Source organism: Amblyomma mixtum, chromosome 10 (assembly GCF_055824585.1).
Source record: "Amblyomma mixtum isolate Tamu chromosome 10, ASM5582458v1, whole genome shotgun sequence".
Classification (NCBI taxonomy): Eukaryota; Metazoa; Arthropoda; class Arachnida; order Ixodida; family Ixodidae; genus Amblyomma; species Amblyomma mixtum.
The window spans coordinates 58,354,656-58,382,444 of NC_143021.1; the positions used below are offsets into that span (position 1 = coordinate 58,354,656).

Consider the following 27,789-nt stretch of genomic DNA (forward strand, 5'->3'; position numbering starts at 1 on the left):
TTGTAACCATCAACTGCGAACGCATACGCACATTGCCAAATTTCTCTGTTGCCAGATGAATAATTTCCCATTACGCCACTTTGCCTCCCATTTGCCTTTCCTTCCCAATACGCCACATCCTCCTGGATATTCAAACTTTGAAAACAGCTTCCAATACGCCTATATACGTTGCTTCCAATACGAGCATACCGATACGTTTGGCAGGAGTCTTTGCAGTTGTTTCAGCAATTTCTTCTCAGGACCGAAGAAGATCAATTAGTGTGTGGACGAGAGGTGTATAAATTTGATTTTGAAAATAAGTGGGCTGCGTTTTTGACAAAAAATTATGAGGAAGCTGTGGAATATTGTAAGGTGATATTATGAACATATTGTTGGAAATGATCTAATTTGCCAATGCGTGGCACAAACTTTAGTTCAGAATTTGTCCTTCGCTCGCAGCGACTACTTGAGCTTGTCATAAAAAACCAATGGGACGCATTTTTACAATACACTGCAGAAAACTATGACGATCTTGAGAAGGAAACTGTGGATAGATTGATTATTCTGAAGTCTTAAGATAGGCGAAAAAGGCGCGCTCATAAAAAAAATTGCCGCTAAATAAAACAGCAGACTACTTACCTGCAAGAGATTGCAGATAGGGCAAAGAGGGAGTTTTTTTAATGATAAAGATAGGGAGCGCCACAATCTTGCCAAGGTCGAGAGAACGGAAATCTTGCCGTTCATTGTGAATGGTAACTCCTATTTCGAAAAGCCAAATTTCTTCGGCGCGGAAAAGATCAGCCAGAAAGGTAATATTCGAAGCGTAGCGTATCAGACTAGCAGGCAGTAATTAAGTCAGCACACCATTATTAATGGTGCATTATAAAGAAATTGAAATTTGAGAAAATTCAGATTTACCTTCACGAGATGAATTGTAGGAGTGCACTTAAGCTATGGTTTTTTTTTTTTTCTTCAAAAGAGTGTCAGTTGTAAGCGCTGCGCTCGTCATGTCGTGCTAGTACTCTATCTTAGACCCCGTCTTATTCGTGCATCGAAATCCTTGTATTATGTAAAATAAAACGCGAGTGCCAAAAATTTTTAGTATGTAAGCAAAAGTCAGGGGACACTTACAGCGAAACAATCAAATCCTCGCTATCTTTTTCCTGGCCTATGGCTATACGCCTAACATGTGGTACACCGCTCGGCAAAAGTATGCGGCCCAAGGAGTTTGCTTGGGAAGCCTGCTGCATGCCTCGCTTTGCAACCTTAGTGACCGTAACCTCTCGAATGAGAAATGGCATCACGCCCTCAATACTGGCAAACTTTGGACAGCTAGATATGCTAGGGAGCTTGCTAAACACCTTAGAATCAAACCGCTTGGGCTGTATACTTTTGACGGGGCTGTACATTTGAAAAAAAGCAGTAAGTGTGCCGTAGTTTTTATTAGGGGTGGAAAAGTGAACCTAAGCGCTATTGAAACGAAACCGCCCTACATTAGCGATAAAATGAGCCTTCCGGCGCCCCTAGGTCGCATGTTTTATAATTGTAAATGTCACTAGGAAATTAAGTCAGGACGCTTATGTTGTTTGTGAATAATGGAGTGAAATTCAACGCCATGCGCTGTCTTTGATCGCTGTGTCTGCTGGGAACTCGAAGCGAGACGTCAAGAGGAAGCCTAATTTTGTCATGGCATGATTCAACCTTTCCTTTAGAGGTGCCATGAGCTCATAATACGCGTTAAACGCGCAGCTCGCCCCGCTCTACTCAAAAGGGAACAGCTGGCGCAAAAGCCTCAAAATGCCACCCTTATAAAAATGGTCTATGGACAGTCTATACACTTTTTATTGAATCTATTAACTTCCTATAGATATCGCTTTTTGTCTGTTCATGGCCTATACACTTTCTATGAACAAACGTCTACTAAAAGTGTATGGCCATAAATCATTACATTGCCTACAGACTGTCTATGACATTTGTATTGCCTATAGACTTTTGCCTAAATACAGTCTATAAACTTTATAGACAGAAGTCTATAGACACTCTATAGATTGTCTAAAACTTTTTTTGTAAGGGAGTAGGGTTGCCTCCCTCCCGCTTTTCGCTAGATTTTAGGCAGAAGCTTGCTGTTTCATCTACAATGTTCGTAGTTTCTCCGCTTCATTTGTTTCCCGAGAGGACATTACGAAGAAGGTAGTGTTATATTCTGGAGACGTCATCTGATCGTTAAAAGTTTGTTTTCTCACCCAGATGAGAGTTCCAGCGGCAGCTACCGCGTTTGAACATAGCGCGCCACCAGAAAGAAAAGCTCACAGGGCCAAGTTTTGCGCAACTATGCAATAGTAATGCCACTGAGCACTGTATCATCAATTTATTTTTCTTCCATGTGCGATCTCATGCTTCCAAGTTATGCGTTGCGAGCTCACAGGGCAGTGTTTTACGCAACAATGCAGTAGTAATGCCTGTAAGCACCGTATAAACAATTTCTTTTTTTATCCTTGTTCCATCATCATGCTTCCAATTTATGCGTTGCGAGAGAAGGATTAAGAGTGGAAATAAGGAGACTACTTACTAAGCCGTAGTACACGTAGTACAGCTGCTCCCACGTCATCATTCGAGACATGGGCATGGCGTCAGATGGCATTTGCTGCGAGCACAAGAGCGTTGCTCACTGTGTTGCGGTGATTGCACTGGCTAGTACACAAAAAAACTGGCCGTAGTTTAGCTCTGGTTAAACCTGGTAGAGTAGCGAGAGGTACACCCGGCCAAATCTTAAGCTGGCAAGGGTGACGGCCACTTCTTTTTTTGCGCTTCTGCGCTTTGCGACGAAGCAAACTTGCGGAAAGCTCAATATTAAGCACGGGCTTAGTAAGCCTCTGCTTAGATTTCATATTTTCGCAAGTTTGCTCCTTCGTAAGCGGCAGGAGCACAGAAAACGCGAACATTGCTCAAGACAGCTAAAATTTGACCGGTTGTAAATGCCATGGCTGCGCTTAGGCTTCGCTTGAAAGTAAGACACACGGCGCAGCGTTCAGAAGTCGTGTGAGCGGACAAACTTTATCCTTTACGTCCGGATTACTTCATCCGAGTCGTCTGAAGCTAGTATTATCACCCTCCGCTTCTCGTCAGTAACCTGCCGATACCAACCTTTCCCGGTTTGGACTACCACATCAAGAGGCAAGTCCATATCTTTTGCTCACAGCGCTGCGCTAAGAGTCTAAGCATCGCGACAGCAATAGCCACCGATACCGAACGCCGCTAGAGACGCAGCTTCGTGCTAGGACCCCTAGCGCATCGGCGCCTGGACGGCGGCATGGAACCCATTGTAGTAGATGGACAACACATATCACCCTCGGAACTGACCTCTACCAACGCGGCGAAGCACGGCGCGCACACGAGCTGCGTGCTCGGACGTCACCCCACGAATGCGCACAACTGACCTTGCGGGCAGCGTCTGCGCCGCCGTCGGCGCAGCGGCGAGGCGCGCGGCGCACACACAAGTTACGTGCTATGACGTCACTCTGCGCATGCGCACAGCTGGCAGAGCGTGGTGCCATGGCTCGGCGAGCAGCCACGCTGACCTCGCGAAGCGGCTGGCGCAATGTAGCCCTCGATAAAATCCGAGAAAGCACCATGTGCGATTGTCCATCATTTGCACTATGGAAGAGAAAGCCATATATTCCTGGCCGATGTCAGAAACCAATATTCGACCTATAGTAAGCAGCACCGCGCTAAAAGGAAATGAGATGGCGAACCGTGGCCTGTAAAATTCCCAGTAAGCTTAGCTTTTCAAACGAAAGCATAACTTGTCCCGGAAAAGTGTGCTTAACAACCTATTTAGCATACATGCGCAAGACTGAGGAATCCGTCATGGTGGCGCGGCACTTCTGAATTTGGAGTTCGGCTGCCGAATCCTAAGTAGCGGGATCAACTCCCTGTTGCGGAGGCCAAATTTTAGTGTTGGATACATGCAATACGGTCCTTGCACTGTGCGCTGTCAGCGTACACTAAAGAACCCGCGATTGTCGAAGTTCAACTGGAGCTGTCTAGTACGGAGTCTCTCATAGTCCACGTGTCACCTCAGTCGCTTCAAGACTTTAAACAAACACATCCAAGCTGGTCGCAACAAATATACTACAAGCCTAACGAGGTCTTGCAAGGCCGGCACCGTGTATAGCTCAGCAAACCTAATGTTTTCCAGATTAGCTCGACCGCAGATACAGTTCTAAACAGCAAGGTTTGTTCTACAGCGTCAGCTGCGGTAGCAAGACCTAACGGAGACCACATTACCCTTCGCCATCAGTTACATGAAACATTTAAAACAGTCGCTTAAGCCGTTTTTAAAGGCTAACGCCAAGTCACATCAGCTTTCGATATAAAGATGAAGAATGCCGCATTTCGCTAACACCACTTGGATTTCAATATTTCTGCAGCGAAGCGAAAACAAATTAGTAGAGGCAGTCAATATCCAGGCAATTTAGCTTCGCGAGAAGTAGGAAGTAATTAAGTAAGAAACATTTCTTAAGTCCATTCTTTAACTCTCATCAACTTAAGCATGTTTACACACTGCATTCAAGAAAGGTCTCGCGAGCTTTATAATGAATGACATTTACATGAATGACATCTTTTCAGGTATTTTTCATACAAGCGTCTTTTTGTGGACAATTGTGTATTGTATAGAATTATTAGCGACCAAAGTGACTGCGATGCATTACAACAGGAATGTGTGTAAAGTGGCCCAGTGATGTGAGAACTGTGGAATGCATATTAACCTACAAAAATCTGTACATATGTGTTTCACTAAAAAGAAGGTTCCCCATATTTTCACTCATAACATAAATAATAGCAGACTGCTTTCAGTGTTGGAATTTAAATATCTTGGTGTATATTTAACAACTTCAATGTCTTGGCACCGTCACGTGGATTTCGTTACTGCCGAAGCCTGTCGTGTGTTAGGCTTCCTGCGACGTAACGCTTAACTTTTCCCTTTAAAGTCTAATGAACTGCTGTATAATACAAATGTTAGAAGCATACTTGAGTATGATTGCACAGTCTGGGATCCGAAACCCTTTCTTGACGTTCAAAAGCTAGAAATAGTTCAGAATTTGACCGTTCGTTTTGTTTTCAATAACTATGGGCGATATTTTAGTGTAACGAGCGCGACAAAATCTTTGGGTTGGGACTCGCTTCAAAAACGTAAGAAAGTTCTGCGTTTAAAATTATTTCATAATATATTTCATTCTAGAACTGGAATAGACGGAACCAAATATATAGCCAACCCTGATTACGTGTCTTTAAGAAGAGATCATCCACTTAAAATTAAAGAATACAGATGCCGGACTGACCATTTTAAAATGTCCTTTTTCCCAAAAACGGTTTCGGAATGGAACAAGCTGCCTGAGGAAGTAGTGTGCATATTATCAAATGATTCATTTTCTTCCACGCTGTGACATTTTTATGTATAATAATTCCGTGTTCTTTCCATCTCATTGTTATCTCTTTTTTTGCAACCACCTGCATGAGGTAGCATTTGTGTACTTTTTGTTCAACCCCCTCCCCCCATTGTAATGCCAGACAATGGCGCTGTGGGCATGATGATAAATAAATAAATAAATATTAATGACATTTTCAAGCGTTACAAGAGTCAACACCGCTACCTTAGGCGGAGGTCTGCACTTGCTGCTCGCTTAGAACTGTATCCAAGCCGAGCTCAGCCGCGGGGCGCGTTGCTAATGCTGGGCATGCGATTCGGTCTGCCGACAACAGCAAGCAATCTCATAAAAGGACACTAGAGTCCTACTGCTTTGCAGAAAGCTTTTCATACGGAGAGACTAGGCACAAAAAAGAATGTTTAATTTTGAAGTGATCTAAATTTTCAAATACATACACAGACTTAAATGTACCGCCATTATGAAAATAAACTGTCTTTCTGTTCACAACAGCAGTTTACTTAGCTTTACAATCAAGGGCATCATCTATACAGAATACTATGTATGCTACAAAAGGATTAATCAACTTTTCTTTCATACGTACGGTCGTATCATTAGTACGCGTGAATTGTTTCATTCCTACTCAACGTACCTTTACACTTTCAGCTTGTTTTTTTTATTTCTGTGTTGTATGAGCTCTCGCGTGCCGAAACAAAATGTGGGCTTTGAAAGACGCTGTAGTGAAGGGCGCTGGATTAATTTCGACCACCTGGTATTCCATACTGATTGATATTTGGCTTCTGCGCAGCGTGAAAACAGGACACTCTGGTTACTCTGTTCAGAAGTGATCGTTTGTATGTTGGTGCTGTTCTTACAAAGTCACGTGTCCCCAATGATGAATGCGAAACACGGAGACCAAAGCGAACAAAAATCTCCAAAGCAGTCTCACCGGTGGCACCATGGTGACAGCGGCGAACACGTCCTTGCTGTCATTCGGAAAGGTGTCCTCCGCGTTCAGCTGCAAATGCATGAACAAAGAAAAAAGAAAGCACTCCAGCCTTTACTGTAGTTTTCAATATTCAACTTTGCCGGGTCATTGATACACTACTGTTTCGAAGAAACGGATAGAATCCCTAAAAATAAATCACATACGACGAGCCCACTAATGTGATGTATTGTAAGGGCTCATTCGCATGAGACACTGGACGGGGACGAGGCAACGCCTTATAGGCAATGTGCTGTTATCGCTGAGAAAAGGGATCTCACGAATGTCGATAATGCAGCCGAGGACTCTCTAAAGTGCCGAGTAAAGCAAATCCGCATAAGGATCATGGTGAAACAAATTGGCAGTGGCTTAGTTTTGCTATGTCAGGATATACGTAGCGTGAGGTGAGGGCGAGGTGTCCACATCTGTGTGGACACCTGAACCAGAGGAAAGGCGCATAACCGCCCTCTTGGGACAGTGGACAGCTCAACTGTGCTTTTAGGCTGTGGCGGTTGTGACAGATTCGTTGCTTAACCAGGCAGTTCTTGCACGTCGTCCAAACCCTGGTCACAGCTACACCTTCGCCCCACTCAGACGCCGCCAAACTCAACGTGTCACACATTTCGCTACTTACCGGCGTCAAGTCTACTAAGTGCCATAGTCTTTCACACACGTCGCAAGCATACAGAAATGGAATGTTCACAAAGTCGGCCGGAAAGGCCCGAGTCGCACTGGCATTTTCACTGAGCTTCACCGTAAAAACCGTGGATCGGCGAGTCTTGACATCGTCTTGAGGGTGTAGCTGAGCAGGCCCCGGCACGCCGCTCAGCCTCCTGGCGACGACGCTTTTCTAGGCGCTCCTCTCGTTGCTCTGGTGTCTCCGCTGCAAGCTTGGCCTTAGCCTGTTCGCTCTTCCTCTGGTTAACTGCCAACTGCTAAGCAACCGCTTCGGGAGCCGGCGAATTCAATTTTTACGCTCTTCTGCGCCGCTCAGCAACGGCTTTGCTTTCCTTCTCCATGGCTATAGCCTGCCTGTCGGTCCTCATCATCCTCTCCTTCTTCTTGTTCACTCCGGTGCACCAGCTGCGCAGCTGTGACATCACACACTCCTCGCACATCATGCCCAGCTTGGTTCATCCACGCTCACGCGAAACGCTCATCCATGGCCAGTGTAGCTCACGCTACACAATAGCGCACAGGGAACACGAGGGCAGAAAGGGAGCGATGCAGACAAGCGCTAACAGATAGCGCTTGTCTGCGTAGTTCCCTTTCCATCCATGGGGTTCGTTTTGCTCTATTTTTTCATCATAAACGTTGTCCAACGTGCCCAACTTTCGCCTCCGCCTATGGAACGTAATCAGAAGGTCTAGAACCGAAATCACGACGCCTTGTTTCTGGAGGATAGAGGGTAAGCCACAGATAATGCTTTCAGTGAGCGGAAGTACAGTATTGAGAAGTTTCTAGGCTTGCTCGGAACAAAAAAAAGTAAAACATAGCAGCCCAAAGCTTCCCAGCAGTTGGAACAAACGAGCAAAGTTCAGAGCTTAGTGTTACAGAAGATGTGTTGACATTGCACACTGCAACAAATAAAATATAATCTCAAACAAGAATACATGAAAAAGCCAGGAGGGACTAACAAGTAGAGTTAAATATAAAGCATTGCGAAAATCAAAGACGGTGGTAAAACTGGCATCCTGTTATCTCCAACACCAGTGTCGCACAGGGGAGTGCAGAGGACAAAGTTTCAGAAAGGTGGTGCTGATTAAGTATTAATGTCGCCTTTGCATGATTAGTGCTATTTAACACCAGATAAACGGCCCACAGATAAGGCCTATCGAGTTTGTGATATATGAAATCGCCCCTATCCTGGAGGACTTTTATAATCTGTGTATTTGTTTTTGTGTTCTTCCTGACAGAATAGAAACTGCTAGAGTAGTCGCCATTTTTTAAAAAGGTTACAACCACAACATGAAAAAAACTACCATTTAATAATGATCTTCCCAATCTTTTCAAATGGCTTGGAAAAAAGCATCCTATATTGCCTCTGATTTTTTTTGCAGCAGACATCATATTGAACTGCACAGAATGGTTTCCAGAAACGCAAGTCCTCAGAACTGGCACTCTTCGACCATACTAAAAAAATTAAAAACAGGTTTTATGGTAATTAAATACATTAAATAAAATCGCAAACGAAAAACTAGTTTCAGGTGCACCACAAAGAAATATTCTCAGGCGGCTACTTTTCAACTTTTATTAACGATGTAATATGAATCAACAAACCAAATTTGTGCATATTCACGTCTTGAACACAATTCTTGGTGTAACCATTGCTAGCAACGTATAATGGAATGATCACACAGATTTAGTCCTTGAGAAGCTCAGAAGAGCCATTGGCATGTTAAGTAGCAAGCAACTCACACATTTTCCGTAATTCTGTGAAAATACTACCCTACAATGTTTTGTTTGCCTCGCACACTAATTACTATCATTTACTACGCGGTACAACAGAGCGATCAAATCTTTATATTAAACTTTAAAAGCGTTAACTGCTGAACCAGTTGGTTTTCAGACATAATACCAGGATTTCCAGCGCAACGATGGCACACGCAAGGAAGAGTACCTCTTTATTGTGTGTCTTCGTTGCGCTGAAAATGCCGATATGTTGTCTTTATATTATAGCTGTCATGCATAACGAAAATTCAGTACAGTTGCATATATAGACTTGCACGGGAGTTTAACTTTAGTGTAGTGACAATTTTCCGTTAGCGCAAATCGCTCATTTACATTACATTATACCCGTCTACAGTGCCCGCCGTGCACAAATGTGCAGTACTATACGACATAGGAAAACTTACAGCAACAAAATGCTCCAGAGTAATTTGCCGAGGCTAAAATATTTCTTAAATGCAACAGGCACTAATAACCGAAACATGAACTTCAGAATTTAAGGATTTGCTACCATCCTATGACGGTATTAAATGTGTAGTGTAGCAGCGGCGCTCGCTCACTGTGGCAAGCTGTGTGATTGAAAGACGACGACGATTCAGAGGCGTGAAGCTCGCTCGCAGTCCGAACGTTTGCCTGGACCTTGGCTGGACGTTGGAAGGCGACCAAGGTACCACTGAGCCACAACCCCCTCTTACATTTGGTGGAGGCTGCTGTACGTTCCCCCTCACATCCTGGAGCTCCATAGCCGCACCTTACCTTCGCCGTCCATTATGCCCGAAGTCACCAGCCAGACAACCCCCATCCCTTCGCCTACCATATTCAGTTCTGGCGGGCTCCGGCAGCGCGACCCCAGCGTTTTCAGCGGTGCCGACGAGCAGGATGTCGACGACCGGTTGTCGTACGAGCGCGTCAGCGCCCACAACAAGTGGGACGATACCACCAAGCTTGATAAAGTCCTCTTCTATCTCACCGACGTAGCCAACTTGTGGTTCAGAAATCATGAGGCCTACATGCCAACCTGGTCGTCCTTTAAGACCAGTTTCTCGGAGGTATTCGGCCGCCCGGCTGTGCGCAAACGGCGCGGCGAAGAACGCCTCCGCTCCCGCGCTCAGTCCACCACCGAAACTTTCACAAGTTATATAGAAGACGTCCTCGACCTGTGCAAGCGCGTCAACCCTTCCATACCGGAGTCCGACAAAATTAATAACATCTTGAAGGGTATCTCCGACGACGCGTTCAGATGTTGCTTGCAAGGAATCCACAAACAGTGGCGGATGTCAACAGCTATGCCAAAGCTATGACGTCCTCAGGAAGCAGAGAACTTCTACTCGTCGTTCCGGCGTTGTCGACTAGTCACTTCCTGCGCCGGCTGTCTGCAGTTTGGTTTCTGACCCGGCCTCGCTTCTTCCCGAGTTCAAGGCCTTTATACCGGAAGAGGTGGCCCGCCAACTGTCCCTCCTGCCTGTGTCTGGCGACCCGGCGCCATCCCTTGATCCACACTTCGACGCACCATTCAAGAGCAGGTCGCCGACGCTTTGCCCTCCAGCACTCGGCTTCAACCTGTGTCCGCCCCTCTCACATACGCTGAGGTTGCCGCCAGACCACGACGCCACGACACCTATGTTTCCCATCCATCTGTCGCGCCGCTCCCACCTCCGCCGGCACTTATTCGTCGTCGTCTGCCACCTCGCCGCGCCGTCATGAACCCATGGAGCACCCACGACAACCGCCCCATATGTTATGCCTGTAGCTTGCCGGGCCACGTCGCACGGCTTTGTCGCCAGCGCAAGTCGAGTTTCCGGGACGGGGCAGGCCCGTTACGCTACGACCCTGCGCCTCCTTCACTGCTCGTTTCCTCTGGCACCCCTGCGCACTCGTTCCCTCTTGAGCGCTCTTCATACTCTTCACGCAGGTCGCCCTCTCCGCGTCGCCGATCTCTCTCTCCAATGCACCGACGCTCACCTTCCCATCCAGAGGAAAACTAGCAGCCGCAGTTCCGGAGGCAAGAACTGCGATTCTATCGAACTCTCCAAGTCCTCCGTCGTCACCCGCCAATGTCGTCCAAGTGTTTGTTGATGGCGTCGCCGTTCTCGCCCTTGTAGACAGGGGCGCTGCTGTATCCGTTATTAACGCAGCCCTTTGCCGTAGACTCCGTAAAGTGACGAAGCCTGTTTCGAAATTTTATCTCCGCACTGCAAGCTCGCACCGCATTCAGCCTCTAGCGTCATGCACAGCTCGCCTTGTTATTCGGGATGCGTACGTCGCCGAGTTTCTAGTGCTGTCCCGTTGTTCTCACGATGTCATTCTGGGCTGCGACTTTCTAACCTTTCATCATGCGATCATCGACTGTGCCCGTGCCAGCATTGAACTGTCTCCGCTCTGTGCCACCCAGCCGTGCAACACCTCTCCCCGGCCTGGTAAAATGCTGGTCGCTAAAGATCCTGGCATCCCTGCCTTCTCTGCAGCCCTGGTTCCCCTCTCTTGCTTCTCTGTTCCCGATTCGACTGCTCTCGTTACTCCATCTGTTGCTGCTGCCCGTCGCCACAGTTTCCTCCTTCCGTTCGCTGTTCTGACTATCTGCGATGGCCACAGCGCAATTTACGTCACGAACCCCTTTTCTTGCCCATTAACGCTTCTCCGTGGCGAATGCCAGGGACATGTCGAATCAGTCGACCATGCTCTCCCATACTCCGTCTCCGAAGAACCTGCCCCTGTTCAAATAGATGCCATTGATTCGCATCCTGCTGCGCCAAACCAAGACAACGTTTCTGTTTTTTCCCGATCTGTCGATGCCAGCCTTTCGCCACACCAACGTGCAAAGCTCGTCTAGTTACTTGAACGTTTCCGTCCGTCCTTCGACTTCCCGCACACCTCTCTTGGCCGCACATCCGTCGTAACTCACTGCATCGACACCAGCACGCATGCCCCTTTGCTCCAGCGCCCATCCCACGTGTCGGCCCCTGAGCGCACCGTCATTACCAAAGAAGTGAACGACATGCTTCAGCGCGGTGTCATCCAGCCTTCTCAAAGCCCCTGGGCCTCCCCCGTTGTTCTCGTGAGGAAGAAGGACGGATCATGCGTTGATTACCGTCGCCTCAACAAGATTACGCGATAGGATGTGTATCCACTCCCCCGTATTGATGATGCCCTCGACTGCCTGCAAGGCGCGGAATTCTTTTCCTCACTGGACCTCCGCTCTGGATACTGGCAGGTACCAATGGATACTGCTGACCGGCCAAAGAAACCAGACTGTGATACGGCGTTCACCACGATTCGCAACTTGCTTGTGTCCCCTCCGATCCTCCGCCATTTCGACCCCAGTCTGCAGACTGAAATTCACACTGACGCCAGGGGAGGGGGCCTCGGAGCCGTTCTGGTACAGCGGAAGCCCGGCTTCGCCGACCATGTTGTTGCGTATGCCAGCCGCATTTTGACAAAAGCTGAGCGGAGTTATTCCGTAACAGAAAAGAATGCTTGGAAATAATTTGGGCTATTGGAATGTTCCGACCTTACCTATATGGTCGCCCAGCCGCCGCGGTGGCTCAGTGGCTATGGTGCTCGGCTGCTGTCCCGAAAGACGCGGGTTCGATCCCGGCTGCGGCGGTTGAATTTCTTTGGAGGAGAAATTCGAGGCCTGTGTACTGTGCGATGTCAGTGCACGTTAAAGAACCCCAGGTGGTCGAAATTTCCGGAGCCCTCCACTACGGCGTCTCTCACAGCCTTAGTCGCTTTGGGACGTTAAACCCCATAAAACCAAAACCAAACTTATATGGTCGCCCATTCTCTGTCGTTACTGACCACCATGCCCTCTGCTGGCTGTCGTCCCTCAAAGACCCCTCAGGACGTCTTGCTCGTTGGGCGTTGCGCTTACAAGAGTACGGCAATTGAAGTAATCTATCAATCTGGCCGTAAGCATTCTGATGCCGACGCACTATCGCGGTCCCCGCTACCTTGTGACTTCGACTCCACATCTTTCGCCACCACTGATGCCTCTTCCCTTGATATTGCCGACTTGCCATTTGAACAACATCAGGACCCCTGGATCGCTTCCCTCTTCGCTCTCCGGTCTTCACCATCTCAGCGACCTGCGACCCGCACTATCCGTCGTCAGGCCCGCCACTTTGCCATACGGGACGGCCTACTTCACCACCGCAACTACCTTCCTGACGGGCGCAAATGGCTCCTTGTCATTTATCGGCAACTCCGTTCCGACATATGCGCCTCTTTCCACGCCGACCCCCAGTGTGCTCACGCCGGTGTTGTGAAGACGTACACGGGCCTTCGACTCCGCTTCTACTGGCGGGGAATGTACTGTTTTGTCCGATAGTATGTTCGCTCCTGCCCGGAATGCCAACGTCGCAAAACCTCTTCTCGCCGTTCCATTGGTCCGATGCAGCCCTTGCCTTGCCCCACGCGCTTATTTGACCGCGTTGGCATCGATCTCTACGGACCCCTTCCCACCACTCCGGCCGGACACCGCTGGGTCATAGTGGCAGTCGATCACCTTACCCGTTAAGTCGAAACCTCATCCTTACCATCCGCGTCTGCAGAAGACGTTGCGTCTTTGATCTTGCATCATCTCGCTCTACGCCATGGTACCCCTAAGGAACTTCTGAGTGACCGCGGCCGTATTTTCCTCTCAGACAGAGTCGAAGCCCTACTTCGCCAACGCCGCATTGTTCACCGCTCAACAACGGCCTACCGCCCTGAAACGAATGGCATTACTGAACGTTTCAATCGCACATTGAGCGACATGATCGCCATGTATGTTGCTTCGGACCACTCAAATTGGGACCGCATTCTTCCATTTGTGACATATGCTTACAACACTGCTACACAGAACACAACTGGCTTCTCTTCCTTCTTCCTTCTTTACGGCTGCGAGCCTACCTGTACCATGGATACCGTGCTTCCGTATCGCCCTGATGTCTCCGAGTCTCTTACCCTTTCTCAAGCAGCGACATATGCTGAAGAATGCCACCAGCTTGCCCGTTCTCTTACAACGCACGATCAGAATCGCCAGAAGCACCTTCGCGCCCCTGCCAGCCCGCTTCCATCTTATACTCCAGACTCGCTCGTGCGGCTGTGGGTTCCTTCAACCAGACCCGGTCTCTCCACGAAACCGATTTCAAAGTACCAAGGCCCGTACCGTGTCGTACGCCAGACCTCTGCAGTGAACTACATTATTAAACCGCTTTCGCCGCCCCAAGATGCGCTGCGTCGCGGCCGTGAAAAAGTGCACGTCGACCGCCTCAAGCCTTACTACGATCCGCCTACAGTGTGTGCTCCCTAAGTCGGCAGGATGCCTCCTTTTTCGCCGGGAGGTAATTGTAGTGTAGCAGCCGCGCTCGCTCACTGTGGGAAGCTGTGTGAGTAAAAGACGACGACGATTCAGAGGCCTGAAGCTCGCTCGCAGCCCGAACGTTTGACTGGACCTTTGCTGGACGTTGGAAGGCGACAAAGGTACTGCTGAGCCACAACCCCCTCTTACAAATGTAATATCTTTTCTCATCATTACGTCTTCTATATGCCTGCAATATCTGCTTCCTGGAAAGGTAACCTGTGCACATCTCATGTTCATTTCCTGCATATTGAACATTTCATTATTTTTATGTGGAACTTGTTTCTGAAAATCTCGTAGTATACTTTCCATTCCATGTTTTCCTTGTCCGATAGTATGTTCGCTCCTGCCCGGAATGCCAACGTCGCAAAACCTCTTCTCGCCGTTCCATTGGTCCGATGCAGCCCTTGCCTTGCCCCACGCGCTTATTTGACCGCGTTGGCATCGATCTCTACGGACCCCTTCCCACCACTCCGGCCGGACACCGCTGGGTCATAGTGGCAGTCGATCACCTTACCCGTTAAGTCGAAACCTCATCCTTACCATCCGCGTCTGCAGAAGACGTTATAGTTGACATAACGTGGGCATGCCAGAGGATAAGCGTGGTACCAGTGATAACAAACCCGAGTGCGGAGCAATGGGAGGGAGTGCTCTCCAGCGATCGTCGGGTCGACCAAGAAGGTCTGATTCGGCGAGCAAAACTGGCAGCAGCATCCAGCGGAGCCCTGGACTAAGGGCAACCGACCTTTGAGCAAGATGGACAAAGCCATCTCAAAACCGCCGAACACAATCCGAATCTAGAGCTAATAAAGTTTTCACTCACTCACTCCGAGCTCCTTCTTGTAAAGGGGAGAGATGGCCTCTCAAGCTGCGTACTAGCCTCTTTTATCTCGGCCTCCTCTGTTATTTGTAATAACAACCAATTAATAAACAAAGATGTCAGAGTTCAATAAGCGCTGAAACAAAGCCTGAGTCGCGGATCATTCTGATAGTTGACTGTAAGGTCGGGCCGGCCAGTAAGAATTGAGGAAATACTGGCAGTCTATCGAAAAAGTGTTCTCTGTGCTGCTTGTGGCTGTCATCGTGAAAAGTGCGCTGATTAGAACTTCCCGTGTCCGTGCAAAGCATAGAAATCATCATATTTCGGGGAAGTCTCATACCATTATCGCTTCTCTAGGTTTGGTTTGGTTTATGGGGTTTAACGTCCCAAAGCGACTAAGGCTATGAGAGACGCCGTAGTGGAGGGCTCCGGAAATTTCGACCACCTGGGGTTCTTTAACGTGCACTGACATCGCACAGTACACGGGCCTCTAGAATTTCTCCTCCAAAGAAATTCCAGCCGCCGCGGCCGGGATCGAACCCGCGTCTTTCGGGTCAGCAGCCGAGCACCATAACCGCTGAGCCGCCGCGGCGGCATTATCGCTTCTCTAGAGCTGTCACCACCTTTCCTTAGGACTGTGAAAAAAAAAAAGCGCCGAAACCTGCAGGATGTGCACCGACATACTACAAACATTTAAGAATGGCTCATGTAGAAGCAGCAAATTAGTTGTTTTTTTTTATACTGGAGATTTCTTTTGGGTAGGCATACAATCAGCAATGCGTGATCGTTCCTGCTACTTCCTACTCCTCCAATGCTCTACCTTCTTTTTCCAGATTATGTTGTACCGTGTTATGCCAAAGCTTCGAACTTTTCGGTAAAAAAAACGATAAAATTCCGCCAAATACAATTGAAAAATTAGCCTACAACCTGAAAGGGTCAGTACTTTTCCATGCAATCCTAAATGCAGCTGGCTAGTGAGCCGTAGTTACACTCAATGAAAGGAACGAATTAGAGTACCGAAGCGAGGGGCAGGGTGAGAAGGCGGTACCGTTGGATTAAGCACTGCAGCTTGAGGCATTGCTCAGCTGGCTTAGAGGCCTCTACAGACTCTGAGGTTGCACCTCTTCGATTTCTGTACACGAAGCGCTGTTTTGTACTGTCATTAGCCATTTAAGGCCGTTACTTCTTTGAGTAGGTTTCTCCAATACATATTATGAAACTGACGCGAAACCATGCGTAAGCGTCACAAGAAAGCGTCGTGTTCTAGTTACCGCTACGATCCAGTGGGAGCTCAATCACTACCAGCAGTACATAGGCCAGATTATGCCACGCCACAGCTCACTCAATCCAGTGCAGGAAGGAAAAGATGGCATGACAACCTAGTTTTTCGAACTTCCAATTCATTTTTAGTTGCATTATTCCATCCTTTCACTTCTGTTGCATTGTTTAGAACTTTCACTCCATTTTTCGTTGGATGATTCCATCCTTTCACTTCCGTTGCCTTTTTTTTCTGGCAGTAACACTTCCTCTTTCACGCAAAGCTAATTACGAGTTTTTTTGTATGCTACTCATTGGGAACCCAAGTGTTAATGCCGGAAACAAGGCCAATATAAACTATAAGCCAATTTTGATGGGAAAAGAATGACACGTAACAAGATAGAAAAAAAAGCGGTTATTTTTCCGTAGAAACTAAAATTGGCCGAAGAAAAAGAAACACTGTCTTCTGACATAAACACCAGAAAAATAGCTGCATTTTGAGAAAACAAACTGAAAAGTAGAACTCCACGTTATAAAGAAATCCAAATGGGCCCGAAATTTATTTGTTATAGTTTTGTTGCAATCATCGGCTATCCTTGTGGCACATCTGGATTGCCGGCTGGGTTCCCCGTAGTGTGGAGGCGTTAGAGACAACATAGAGGGCCTTTAGTCTGCCCAAGAGAGAATATGCTCGAATCCTCAATCCGAACGGCTGCGCGTAATTATCTCGCTATGTTAAGCGTGCGCCACTTGGAAAGTTTCCGAGATGGCCACAGACGGCACCCCGGCCGACTCATGAGCCTATGCGACCGCAGAGACCTTCCTGGTTTCCCTTTCAGAACTGGAAAGATTTCCTCTCCACACACCGGGACGAGCGCGTGTCTCCCTATACCTTCTGGTCGCTCTTGCTTTTTGGCGGGAGGCATGTACTCGAGCAGTTCTGAACATCTGCCAAGAAGACCACCACAGTCAACTACCCACCCAGCCATCGTGCGAAACTGACCGCCGCAGGACGTGAGCACAGATCCAGATGAGGGGAGCTGAACGCTTCTCTGGCCTCTCGCATGCCATCCACAGTTCGTCGTGAAGGAACGCGTCGATGTGCCGAAAGCTCCTTCACTATGGTCTCTCTTTGTTGCATTGCCGTGCATACGTACTTTAGAGCAATAAACTGTCCTTCGAGTAAACGCTCGTTTTTGTCCCAACGGGCCCGAATCCACAATGGTGGTGACTTGCAGCACCGGAGGTTAGTCTTCACAGCTCTGATTGTTAGTTCTGGCACACAGGTGCTGGAATGCGACTACCGCGTCTGCCATTTTGAACATAATTGCAAAAATAACCTGCACACCGCCTAGCTGTGCTCAGGAAGGCTTAATACATGCAATGAGTACCCCCGACGGGGCCGAGCTTAGCTACGCCAACCGAATATTTATTTTATTTCAAACATAGTACTGTCCTCTTTCGAGGATGTTGCAGGAATGGGGACACGTTGGTTTTCTTTTTTTTTAGGTACGTCACAAAAAAATTCACAAAGAAGGTCCACACAACTGAAATAACAATGTAAAAGGGATAATCATCGGAGGCAGTTTCAAAATGCATGAGACAACGTTAAACATTAGAAAATAAAGCGCAGTGTGGAAAAAGATTTCTTCAAAAGAGTACGTGCAACGCTTGACTAAAAAGTTCAAATAAATAAATTATGACAGCTTATAAAGAAAACTGCTGCCAGACTCAGAGTTAACACCATTTCCAAGTATCAAATTTCATTCACTAATCGCATGAAGAAAAAAAAATGAATAACGAAAATTGTCGGTATTAATTTTTTCCCGCATAGCCCGAGTCGCTTTGGGATGTTAGACCCCCAATAAACGAAGTATTAATTTTATATTCTCTGAAATGCTGTGTTTCATTCTGGTATTGCTCTCTGGTGAAGGAACTAAGTAGAGTTCAGAATCTACTTTTAGAGCACCGTTTAAAAGGAGAAAGACAAATTTAGGGCGCGAGGTTAGGGCGTGGTTACTTATAGTGGAGAGGTTAGCCTTGTTTAAGAGTTCAGTTGGGGAGTCATTACGTTGATATTGTGAGACGGGAGGCAGAGAGCAGGATGGAGCGACCTTTAATGGCACCCGCAAATATGGCGACCAACCCGTCGAAGAAGAAGATGAGCGATGATGATGGATATGTACAGTGAAGACGAAGGTCGCATATCGTGCTTACAGTATGTCCCCTCGCGTACGAAAGAGACCGGCTCGGGCGCAGGTTATAGCACAGGAGGGCGACGGGCGAAGGGCTTTAGGCGGGAAACATGAACAATCTCGGCACCTCGGCAACGACGATCATTGACAGGATGAACAGGGGCAACGCGATAGTTCACCGGGGACGTTTGTTCGAGTACAGTATATGGACCAATATAACGGCTCAAGAATTTTTCACACAATCCAGGGGTACGCACTGGAGTCCACAGCAGTACCTCATCACCAGGGTGAAAAAATATGGCACGATGGGAGAAATCATAGGTGTTTTTCCGGGAGGCTTGGGAGGCGTCGGTATTCAGGCGGGCAATGGTAAGACGAGAAGTAAACTGTTCGTGAGAGAGTCTGAAAGAGGTTGAGGGGGCGGAGAAGAAAGACGCTTCGAGGGTGAATGTCGGTTGACGTCCATACACAAGGAAGAACGGGGAGAAGCTGGTGGTTCTTTGCACGGCAGTATTGTATGCAAAGGTAACGAAGGGAAGCATGGTGTCCCAGTTGGTGTGGTCGGGCTGGATGTGCGTGGCTAGCATATCGGACAGCGTGCGATGAAAGCGCTCTGTGAGCCCATTGGTCTGAGGGTGATAAGCTGAAGAGGTTTTGTGCACGGTTCTGGAGGCGTGAAGAACTTCGGCAAGGATGCTGGAGAGGAAGGACTTGCCGCGGTCACTAATAAGGACACGAGGAGCTCCATGGTACAGAAGGAGGGCGTTCAGGAAGAAATGGGCGATCTCTGAAGCAGAGCCGGAAGGAACAGGGGCCGTTTCAGCGTATCTTGTTAAGTGGTCGATGGCAGTGACGATCCAACGGTTGCCCGTTGGTGTTAATGGTAAGGGACCATGGAGGTCAATTCCAACGACTTCAAAAGGGGTGAAAGGACAGGGGAGAGGCTGTAGAAGGCCCGCAGGGGCAGACGTGCTCCGTTTGCGACGTTGGCAAGCGATGCAAGACGCAATATATTTTCCAACAGCGGTCGAGAGGCCAGGTCAAAAGAAACGGCGCTTGATGCGGTCATAAGTTTTCTGAAAGCCTAAGTGGCCAGCCGTGGGGTCATCGTGAAAGGCCTGCAAAACTTCTCGGCGAAGAGAACGGGGCACAACAGGCCCCCATGAGTCACCGAAGGGGCTGTAACTGTGCCAAAGAAGGATGTTGTCGACTAGCTTGAAAGAGTTAAGTTGGCGACGTAGGCGGGCATTCGGTGGCCGCGTAGCCCCGCTCAGACGGTCGATAAGAGTCCGGCAGTAAGGGTCGGCCCGCTGCGCTGAGGCGAGATCGCCAAGACTGGGATCGGGCATCAAGTCAATGGGTGCGGCGGTCAAGGTTGAGATAGCCGTCGAAGGGGTAGTTTGGCAGTTGGAGGATGCGGAGGACACGCACGGAGGTTGGGTTTGGGCGAGAGGACAACGAGATAGCTCATCGGCGTCCTGGTGTTTCTTGCCCGATTTATAGGTGACGGTAAAGTCATATTCCTGGAGACGGAGAATCCAGCGGCCGAGGCGCCCGGACAAGTTTTTCTCCGAGGACAACCAGCACAGGGCATGATGGTCAGTGACAACTGTGAACTGGCGGCCGTACAAATAAGGACGAAATTTCTGAATGGCCCAGACAACAGCGAGGCACTCTTGCTCAGTTATCGTGTAGTTCTGTTCCGCTGCAGTCAGTGTACGACTGGCGTAGGCGATGACTTGCTCGCACGAGAAGTGCTGCCGCTGCAGAAGAACGGCACCAATGACATGTCCACTGGCGTCCGTGTGTAAAATCGTTGGAGCATTTTTGTCAAAATGTGCCAGTGTCGGATCAGATATGAGAGCCTTCTTTAAGGTAGTAAAAGCGACCTCACAGGTCTCAGACCAAACAAACGGCGTGCCAGCGCAGAGGAGCTTATGCAAAGGGGCCGCAATAGAGGCAAAGTTGCGTATGAAGCGCCGGAAGTATGACGCTAGCCCCAGAAAACTGCGCAGGTCTTTGACGCGGGATGGGCGGGGAAAATGCAAAACGGCAGCCACTTTGTCGGGATCAGGCTTTACACCCTTCTGACTAACGACGTGACCGAGGACCTTGATAGAAGTGGAAGCAAAGCAACATTTCTTGGTGTTTAACTGAAGGCCGGCCTCAGAAAGTGCGCTTACACTTCATCGAGACGAACAGGGGGTTCAGAAAAAGTCGAAGAAAAAATGACGATGTCGTCGAGGTAGCATAGGCAAGTTTTCCACTTCAGGCCTCGGAGAACGGTGTCGATCATGCGCTCGAACGTGGCCGGAGCATTGCATAGGCCGAACGGCATAACGTTGAATTCGTATAATCCATCGGGTGTGGCGAAAGCAGTTTTTTCCTTATCGGCCTCGTGCATCGGTATTTGCCAGTATCCGGATCTTAGGTCGAGACTAGAGAAAAATTGTGCACCTCGGAGACAGTCGAGGGCGTCATCAATCCGAGGCAGCGGATAAACATCTTTTCTAGTGATCTTGTTAAGGGCGCGATAGTCAACACAAAAGCGTACTGAGCAATCCTTCTTTTGAACCAGCACAACAGGCGAAGACCAAGGACTCGAAGAAGGGCGTATGATGTGGCGCTTGAGCATGTCGGCTACGTTATCTTGTATAACCTTGCGCTCACTAGACGATACACGATACGGGCGACGGCGAATGATGCCCGAACCATCTGTGTAGATGCGATGCTTAGCTGCGGTGGTTTGGCTCAAGGTTGTTGTCTGGGTATCGAAGGAAGCGGCATGCTTGTTCAAGACGGCAAGCAATTCATCTTTTTGAGCCGGGGTGAGACCGGGGCTGATAGCAGCTGAAATAGATGCAGAGGCAGAAGCAGGGGTCGAAAGAGCGAAGCTTGATGGGGCAGAGGAAAGAACGGTTACAGGTTGAGTGGTATCCACAGAAGCGATGGCTGTGCCTTGACGCAGAAAAATGGGTTCCGGCGTAGTGTTGAAGGCAGTCAGTAGGGAAGACCCATTGGTGAAGCGGAGCAAGGACGCGACGAGAAAGATGCCCCTTGAGAAAAGACGGGGGCTTGGTGTGACGAAAACGTCCCCAGCGTTGACGTGGGCAGAAGCAACAGAGAGGACATCTTCGCAGCCGGGGTAAAGTACATGATCAGCGGTGGTAACCAGATGATGAGAAGGCAGGACAGAAACGACAGAAAGGTCGGATTCAGTAGCTTGTAGAGTAGGGGGCAGCAGGTAATTACAGCTTGCGCAGAGTGGAGGAAATCCCAGCCGAGGATGAGGGGATAAGCACAGGAGGGAAGCACAGCAAACACTATGTAGTGCAGGATGCCGTCGATAGTGACTCGTGCTGTGCACAATCCGGAAGGACGCATTGATTCATCATTGGCAGCACGGAGAGAAGGACCACTGTAAGGGGTGCGCACCTTGCGAAGACGAGAACATAAAGCACAACTAATTACAGAAATGGCGGCGCCCGTATCGATCAATGCTTCTACTACAATGCCTTAAATATCAACGGTTAACATGTTCGATGGCTGTGCAGGAAGAATTGAGAGATCGGCGTGCGGTGCAGTTTTACCTCCGGAAACTGCACAATTTAGTTTTCCGTATGGCGAGTTGTCTGGGAGGATGGTGGACGTAGAGGCGACGAGGAGCGGCGGAAAGGCGATGGGGAGCGGCGGCGCGACGACCTGACTGTCGAGGAGCGGTCAGGAGAGGTAGAGGGAGAGGAGGGACGATAATTAGTATGGTCGGCAAACGAGCGGCGGTAAGCGTACGACGTGTGTGGAGCGTCTTGGGAGAAGTCCCCGTACGATGGGCGACGAGGAGGACTGGTGGCAAACGTCGAGCGTTAAGCAGGTGACGAGTACGTAGCTCCGTTGCGAAAGTCTGGGTACCACTCGCGCTCGTCGCGCTGACGCCGACGGCATACACGGGCAACATGTCCGCGAATTCCGCAGTAGTGACACACCGGCCGACGTGCAGGTGGACTCCAAAGAGGACACATTGCGGGGCTTGGGGACACAGAGACCGGAGTTTGCTGGACGGGCTGTGGATGGGACGGATAAGCAGCAGCAGGAGGTGTCGCAGCAACCTGGGCATAGGTACGTCCAAAACGCGGTACAGGTGGTTCCGCAGCCAAGGGACGAGTGACCGAAGCGAACTCGTCTTTGATGAGCTCACGCAAAGGCGAGGACGACGGGGCTGGGTGCGGGTGGTAGTCGGCTGGCGGTAAGGTGGAGCCGTGCAGTTCCTCCCGGATAATGGAGCGAATGAGGGAGCGTAAGTCCACGTCGAGTGAAATTGGGGTGTCCCAGGTGTCTTTTAAGCGAAGGGACTGAAGGTCGTCAAGACGATGGCAAGTTGTTCGGATGTCTTGGACTGTCGTTGGATTCTGAGCAGCAAGCGTATTGAAAGCAAATGACCCAAGCCCTTTCAGAAGATGACGTACCCGATCGTACTCTGACATAGCGCTGTTGACAGGTCGACACAGGGCAAGCACGTCTTCAATGTAGGATGTGTAGGACTCACCGGGTAGCTGAACGCGCGTATCTAGCTTTTTTTTTAGACAGCAGGGCTTGCACCAGATGTGCCAAAAATTTGTCGTATCTGTGCCGAGAAGTGAGCCCAGTCCGGGATAGCATCTTTGTGGTTGACGAACCAAGTGTTGGCCACGGCAGTGAGGTAGAACGACACGTTTACAAGTTTCATCGCTGAGTCCCAACGATTATAGGCACTGACCTGGTTATATTGGTCGAGCCAGTCCTCGACATCGTCCCCACGAAGACCAGCAAAAATAGGAGGCTCGCGCTGGAGTGTGGTGATGGTCCAAGTGGGGTGTACAGAAGATTGGGAAGGACCGGGTTGGGTCATCATTGCTGGCTCCAGACGGTTCGAATCGAGAGGAAGAAGAACGGGGGGCCCATCGGGAGTACGAGTGGTGTTGTCGCTGACGGTATCCATCGGTGCGGACGGTACGAGCAGGTGGCGACCGGAACGTAGCTGCAGTCTGGCGGCGGAGAGGACGCAGGGATCGAGAGCACCTCCACCACTTGTGAGACGGGAGGCAGAGCGCAGGATGGAGCGACCTTTAATGGCACCCGCAAATATGGCGACCAACCCGTCGAAGAAGAAGATGAGCGATGATGATGGATATGTACAGATGAAGACGAAGGTCGCATATCGTGCTTACATTATTTTTTAAAAATAAACCTTACTGCTTCCCGCTGAATGCTAACTTATTTGTGTGCAGAAACCTGTGTGCAGAAACCCAAACTGGATGTTGTACTCGAGCAAAGGAAGGACGAGAGAATGGTATGAAGTAGCTTGGTGTCGGGAAAGGGAGAAGGTATTGATCGCTTAAGAGAGATTAGTGCACAAAGTGCTTTTGAGGATATATAAGCTACATGTTTATCCCATTTCAGGTGAGAGGAGATGACAACAAACGTCGAGGTATTTGTATTTTTGGACTGATTGTACAGGTTTATTTTTGACTTCGTACAAAAAAAAGGAGCGGGTTCTCTTGATAAAGTCATGCACACTGATTTCTCGAGATTCAGGGTGATCTGCCACTCTCGACACCATTTTGCTATTCGACCCACTGCATTCTTTAATGCCACTTGATCGTCGGGCGACTTAATTTCTTTATAGATATGCAATCGTCTCTGAACATTCGGACTGTTTCGTTAAGAGCGAATGTAGATTGTTGATGTAAAGTAGAAATAATATGGGTGCTAATAACGTGCCTTGAGGTACGCCCGACATTACTTTGACTTGGTGCGATGCGTGGCCATCATATTGCACATACTGGTAGCGGTCTGAAAGATGATTTTTTAGACAGTTTGTAATTTATTACAGCCAAGGAATTGTTGATGTTTAAACATCAATTTTCGGCGTGATGAACGATCGAACGCTTTTGAAAAATCAAGAAATAAGACATCAACCTGGCTGCGGTTGTACAGTGCGGATGCGAGATCGTGGATCATTCCCAGCAGTTGTGTTGCAGAGGCACCCAAAGCCACGTTGATTAGAACTCAGTAGATTATTTTCTTCAATTAATGTTATTATGTGCTTAAGAATGATGTGTTCAAATATCTTGTATGCCACACACGTGAGTGAAACAAGGCGATAGTTAGATACATTTGTAGCGGTCAGATTTATTAACAAGAGCAAACATAGCGATTTTCTAGTCTTTCGACACTTCTGTATCTTCTAGGGACTTCCTATAAGCACGGAACAAATATTTTGATGGTTGGTTGGTTTATGGGGTTTAACGTCCCAAAGCGACTAAGGCTATGAGAGAAGCCGTAGTGGAGGGCTCCGGAAATTTCGACCACCTGGGGTTCTTTAACGTGCACTGACATCGCACAGTACACGAACCTCTAGAATTTCTCCTCCAAAGAAATTCAACTGCCGCGGCGTGGATCGAACCCGCGTCTCTCGGGTCAGCAGCCGAGCACCATAACCACTGAGCCATCGCGGCGGCCGAAAATACCCACTCTGCGTATCTCTTGAGGAATCTTTTGAGAATATTACCTGGGCCACTACATTTCTTCTCGTCAAGGTTAAGTAAAAGAGCAAAAAATCCTTATTGATATATTGTTAGTTCTGGCACGTCTAGGCTACAGTCACCTATTTGGAATCTAGGTGAGGCACAGAATTGTCGTCAAGCATGAAAACCGATTGAAAACACTGATTGTAGTCATTATCAATCTTTAAAGCCTCATGCGGAGGTACATGGCTTTGGTTGTGTCTTATAGACTTCAGATATGTGCAAAATTTTGGGGGAGTGGTTTTGATAAAGTTGGTGAGGGTAACATTTGCACATTTGTGTTTTGAAGTCCTAATTGCTTGCTTTAGATCATTTGAGAGTTTTCGAATGAGTTCAGTGTGTGTTGTCGATGATTTCTCTTGTTTAAGTTTCGTCAGTCGTGACAGCTTGGGCTTCATATGTATGTATGATCCCGAGTTATCCAAGGATGAGCTTGTTTACAGTTTTCACTCGTGTGGGGACATAAAGCCAGATGCAGTGTTCCACTTTATGCTTAAACGTCAACCATAGGTCATCACATGATAAAAACGGATCGGCGTACATTGTAGCAAAATTTGAATAAACGTGATTGAAGACATCAAGAACGCCAACATAATCAGCATTTTTCAAGCCATATATTGTGTTATTTTTTTCGCTCGTGCTGGGGCAATTAAGGACAGCGAAGAAATGTTGCCCTGTGGTCAGATATGCCATAAAGTATTTCATATAAAGAGGCACCTTCAGTGAAACAGTTGTTTATAGAAGTTAAATCAATAACATTGTTGGTTGTGCCTGAGACACGGGTAGGCTCCTGCACAATTTCTTTGAGACCGAAAGCAAATGCGACGTCAAGAAGCGCGTCGGCACTGGTTGGGTCAATGGATCCTCTATCCAGAGTTTCCCACGGTATGCCTGGGAGATTAAAATCCCCTGCAAGAATAATTCTTATAGAGTCATTAAGGTGACACTGCATGCACTCTGATGAAGACTGTATGGTATCTGCACTTCTATTTGGTGGACGATACATTGTGCGAATATAAATCGGAGCTTCATTTACAACGATATTACGCCAAAGTGCCTCTGCGCCATCGACGTCCGGTAAGGGTGTAGTGTATATGTCCTCCCTAATCAAAATCATTACTCCACCGCCACGAAAGTGCCTATCTTTACACAAAAAAAGACAGCCCGGTGGAAAGATATTATCAATCAGATATATGCGAGGACAGCCACGTTTCAGTGATGGTTTCAACATCTGGACGGTATTCAAGCAGAAATGTCTCCAGCTCTACTAATTTTCTTACGATACTCCTAGCGTCTAAGTTTTCTATGACTAGTCGTCTGAAGTGATCCTTTCTCGGTCGCTGCTGTGATGGAGCGTGTCTTTTGATACGGCTACTTTTTCTTCTTTTCCCGGCGAACATGCACACGTTTTCTTTTCCCGCGACACTTTGAAAATAGTTATGGGGAATACTGTTGTAGAGGACAGGGTGAGACCACTCCACAAAATTTATCCCGTTCGCTCTCGCTAAGCCGATAGGGGCTGCTGTGAAGAATGGCGTGCGGTGGCAGTTTCGTTAGGTGCGTCCGGTTGGTATGCTTCCCCGCGTGACCCATGAGCATGCTGGCCGTAGCACTTCGCCGCATGACATTTGTGTCTTGTGGACAATGACTAGGCCAGACCGAAGGCTACCGAAGAAGGTTTTGATCAATTGATTATTTGCCCTGTGCTTAGAGGGCAAATAATCTTGCCTTTTGTTACGAAAGCAACACTACGGTAGTCGCCAAGCCATTTCACGGAGACGAGGCAAGGCCATACTGCGCATGCGTGAGGAGCAGTGAAGTCACACGGCGCACAGCTGGCGCGCCGCCGATGTCGCTGCGTGGGTGTCTCAGCGGTGCCGCCGCCGCTCTCGCCAGTTGCGCATGCGCAGTAGTGGCACACAGCTAGCGTGCCGGGGCCGCCGCCGCTGCCGCGCGCTCTCCATCGCCTCTCTCTCTCCTCTCCTATGCGCAGTAGCGGCGTACAACTAACGTGCCGGGGCCGCCAGCACGCCAGCTGTGCGTAGGGACGTCACTTGTTTCGCGCGCATGCACAGTATGGTCGTGCAACGGCACGTGAAACGGCGAGACTGTTGGCAATGTAGCTCACGCAGCAATATATGGTTACACGCAGATGTTGTTTTCGCAATCATCCAGGTCTAACCAGAGCTAAACGGCAGCAATTTTTTTTGTTCCTTTCACATAGTGGTCGAAGGCACGAGTGATCGCTTTTAGTTGCCGAAGATGCAGACAGAGTGCCCGAAGATACGTCTAAGCCCTTCGGCACAGGACGCTTGTTCCTCAGTGCAATCGCTTTGAACGTGACAACGTTCTGTCGATCACTGGCCAACGGAAATTTAATCAGGCTTGAGTTTTGCACCATTGTCGCTAATTTCGACCTTTTGAAGCTGCCAGAGCATCGCTACTGTCCGCTACACTAAACATACTTCCAAAAGGCCAAAGCATGCCACGTGAACTGCACCTGAAAAGCACAGCACCCTCGTAGCGAGGAGGAACGCGCTGCGAAGAGTTTCGCGAACGGGTGAATTCCCTTGGCAACTGTGTCAAGGCGCCACGGATTAGTGCGCTGCACTGTGTGACAGCGCCGCGAGCTGGAGTTTCGGCGGAGACGTCCGCATTTTCACGCGCCGACGCCGAAAAATCGTCCAGAGATGCGCTGCACGCAAGGCTCGCTTGAGGCGGGAAAAGATTTGCGCTGGCTTTGAACAGTGCTTGAGAGAGCCGGTTACTCGCGGT

General features: G+C 48.7%; 1 protein-coding gene across 1 annotated transcript in view; it reads right to left on the reverse strand.

Moving 5' to 3' along the window:
- Positions 1–27,789, reverse strand: part of LOC149325880 (uncharacterized) — an 81,098-nt gene that overhangs the window by 29,188 nt on the left and 24,121 nt on the right. Inside the window, exons 4-5 of the mRNA XM_089562833.1 lie at positions 6,355–6,423; positions 2,549–2,623 (exon numbers count right to left, since the gene is read on the reverse strand). Coding sequence (XP_089418959.1) covers positions 2,549–2,623; positions 6,355–6,423 — 144 coding nt within the window. The remainder of the gene's footprint in view (positions 1–2,548; positions 2,624–6,354; positions 6,424–27,789) is intronic.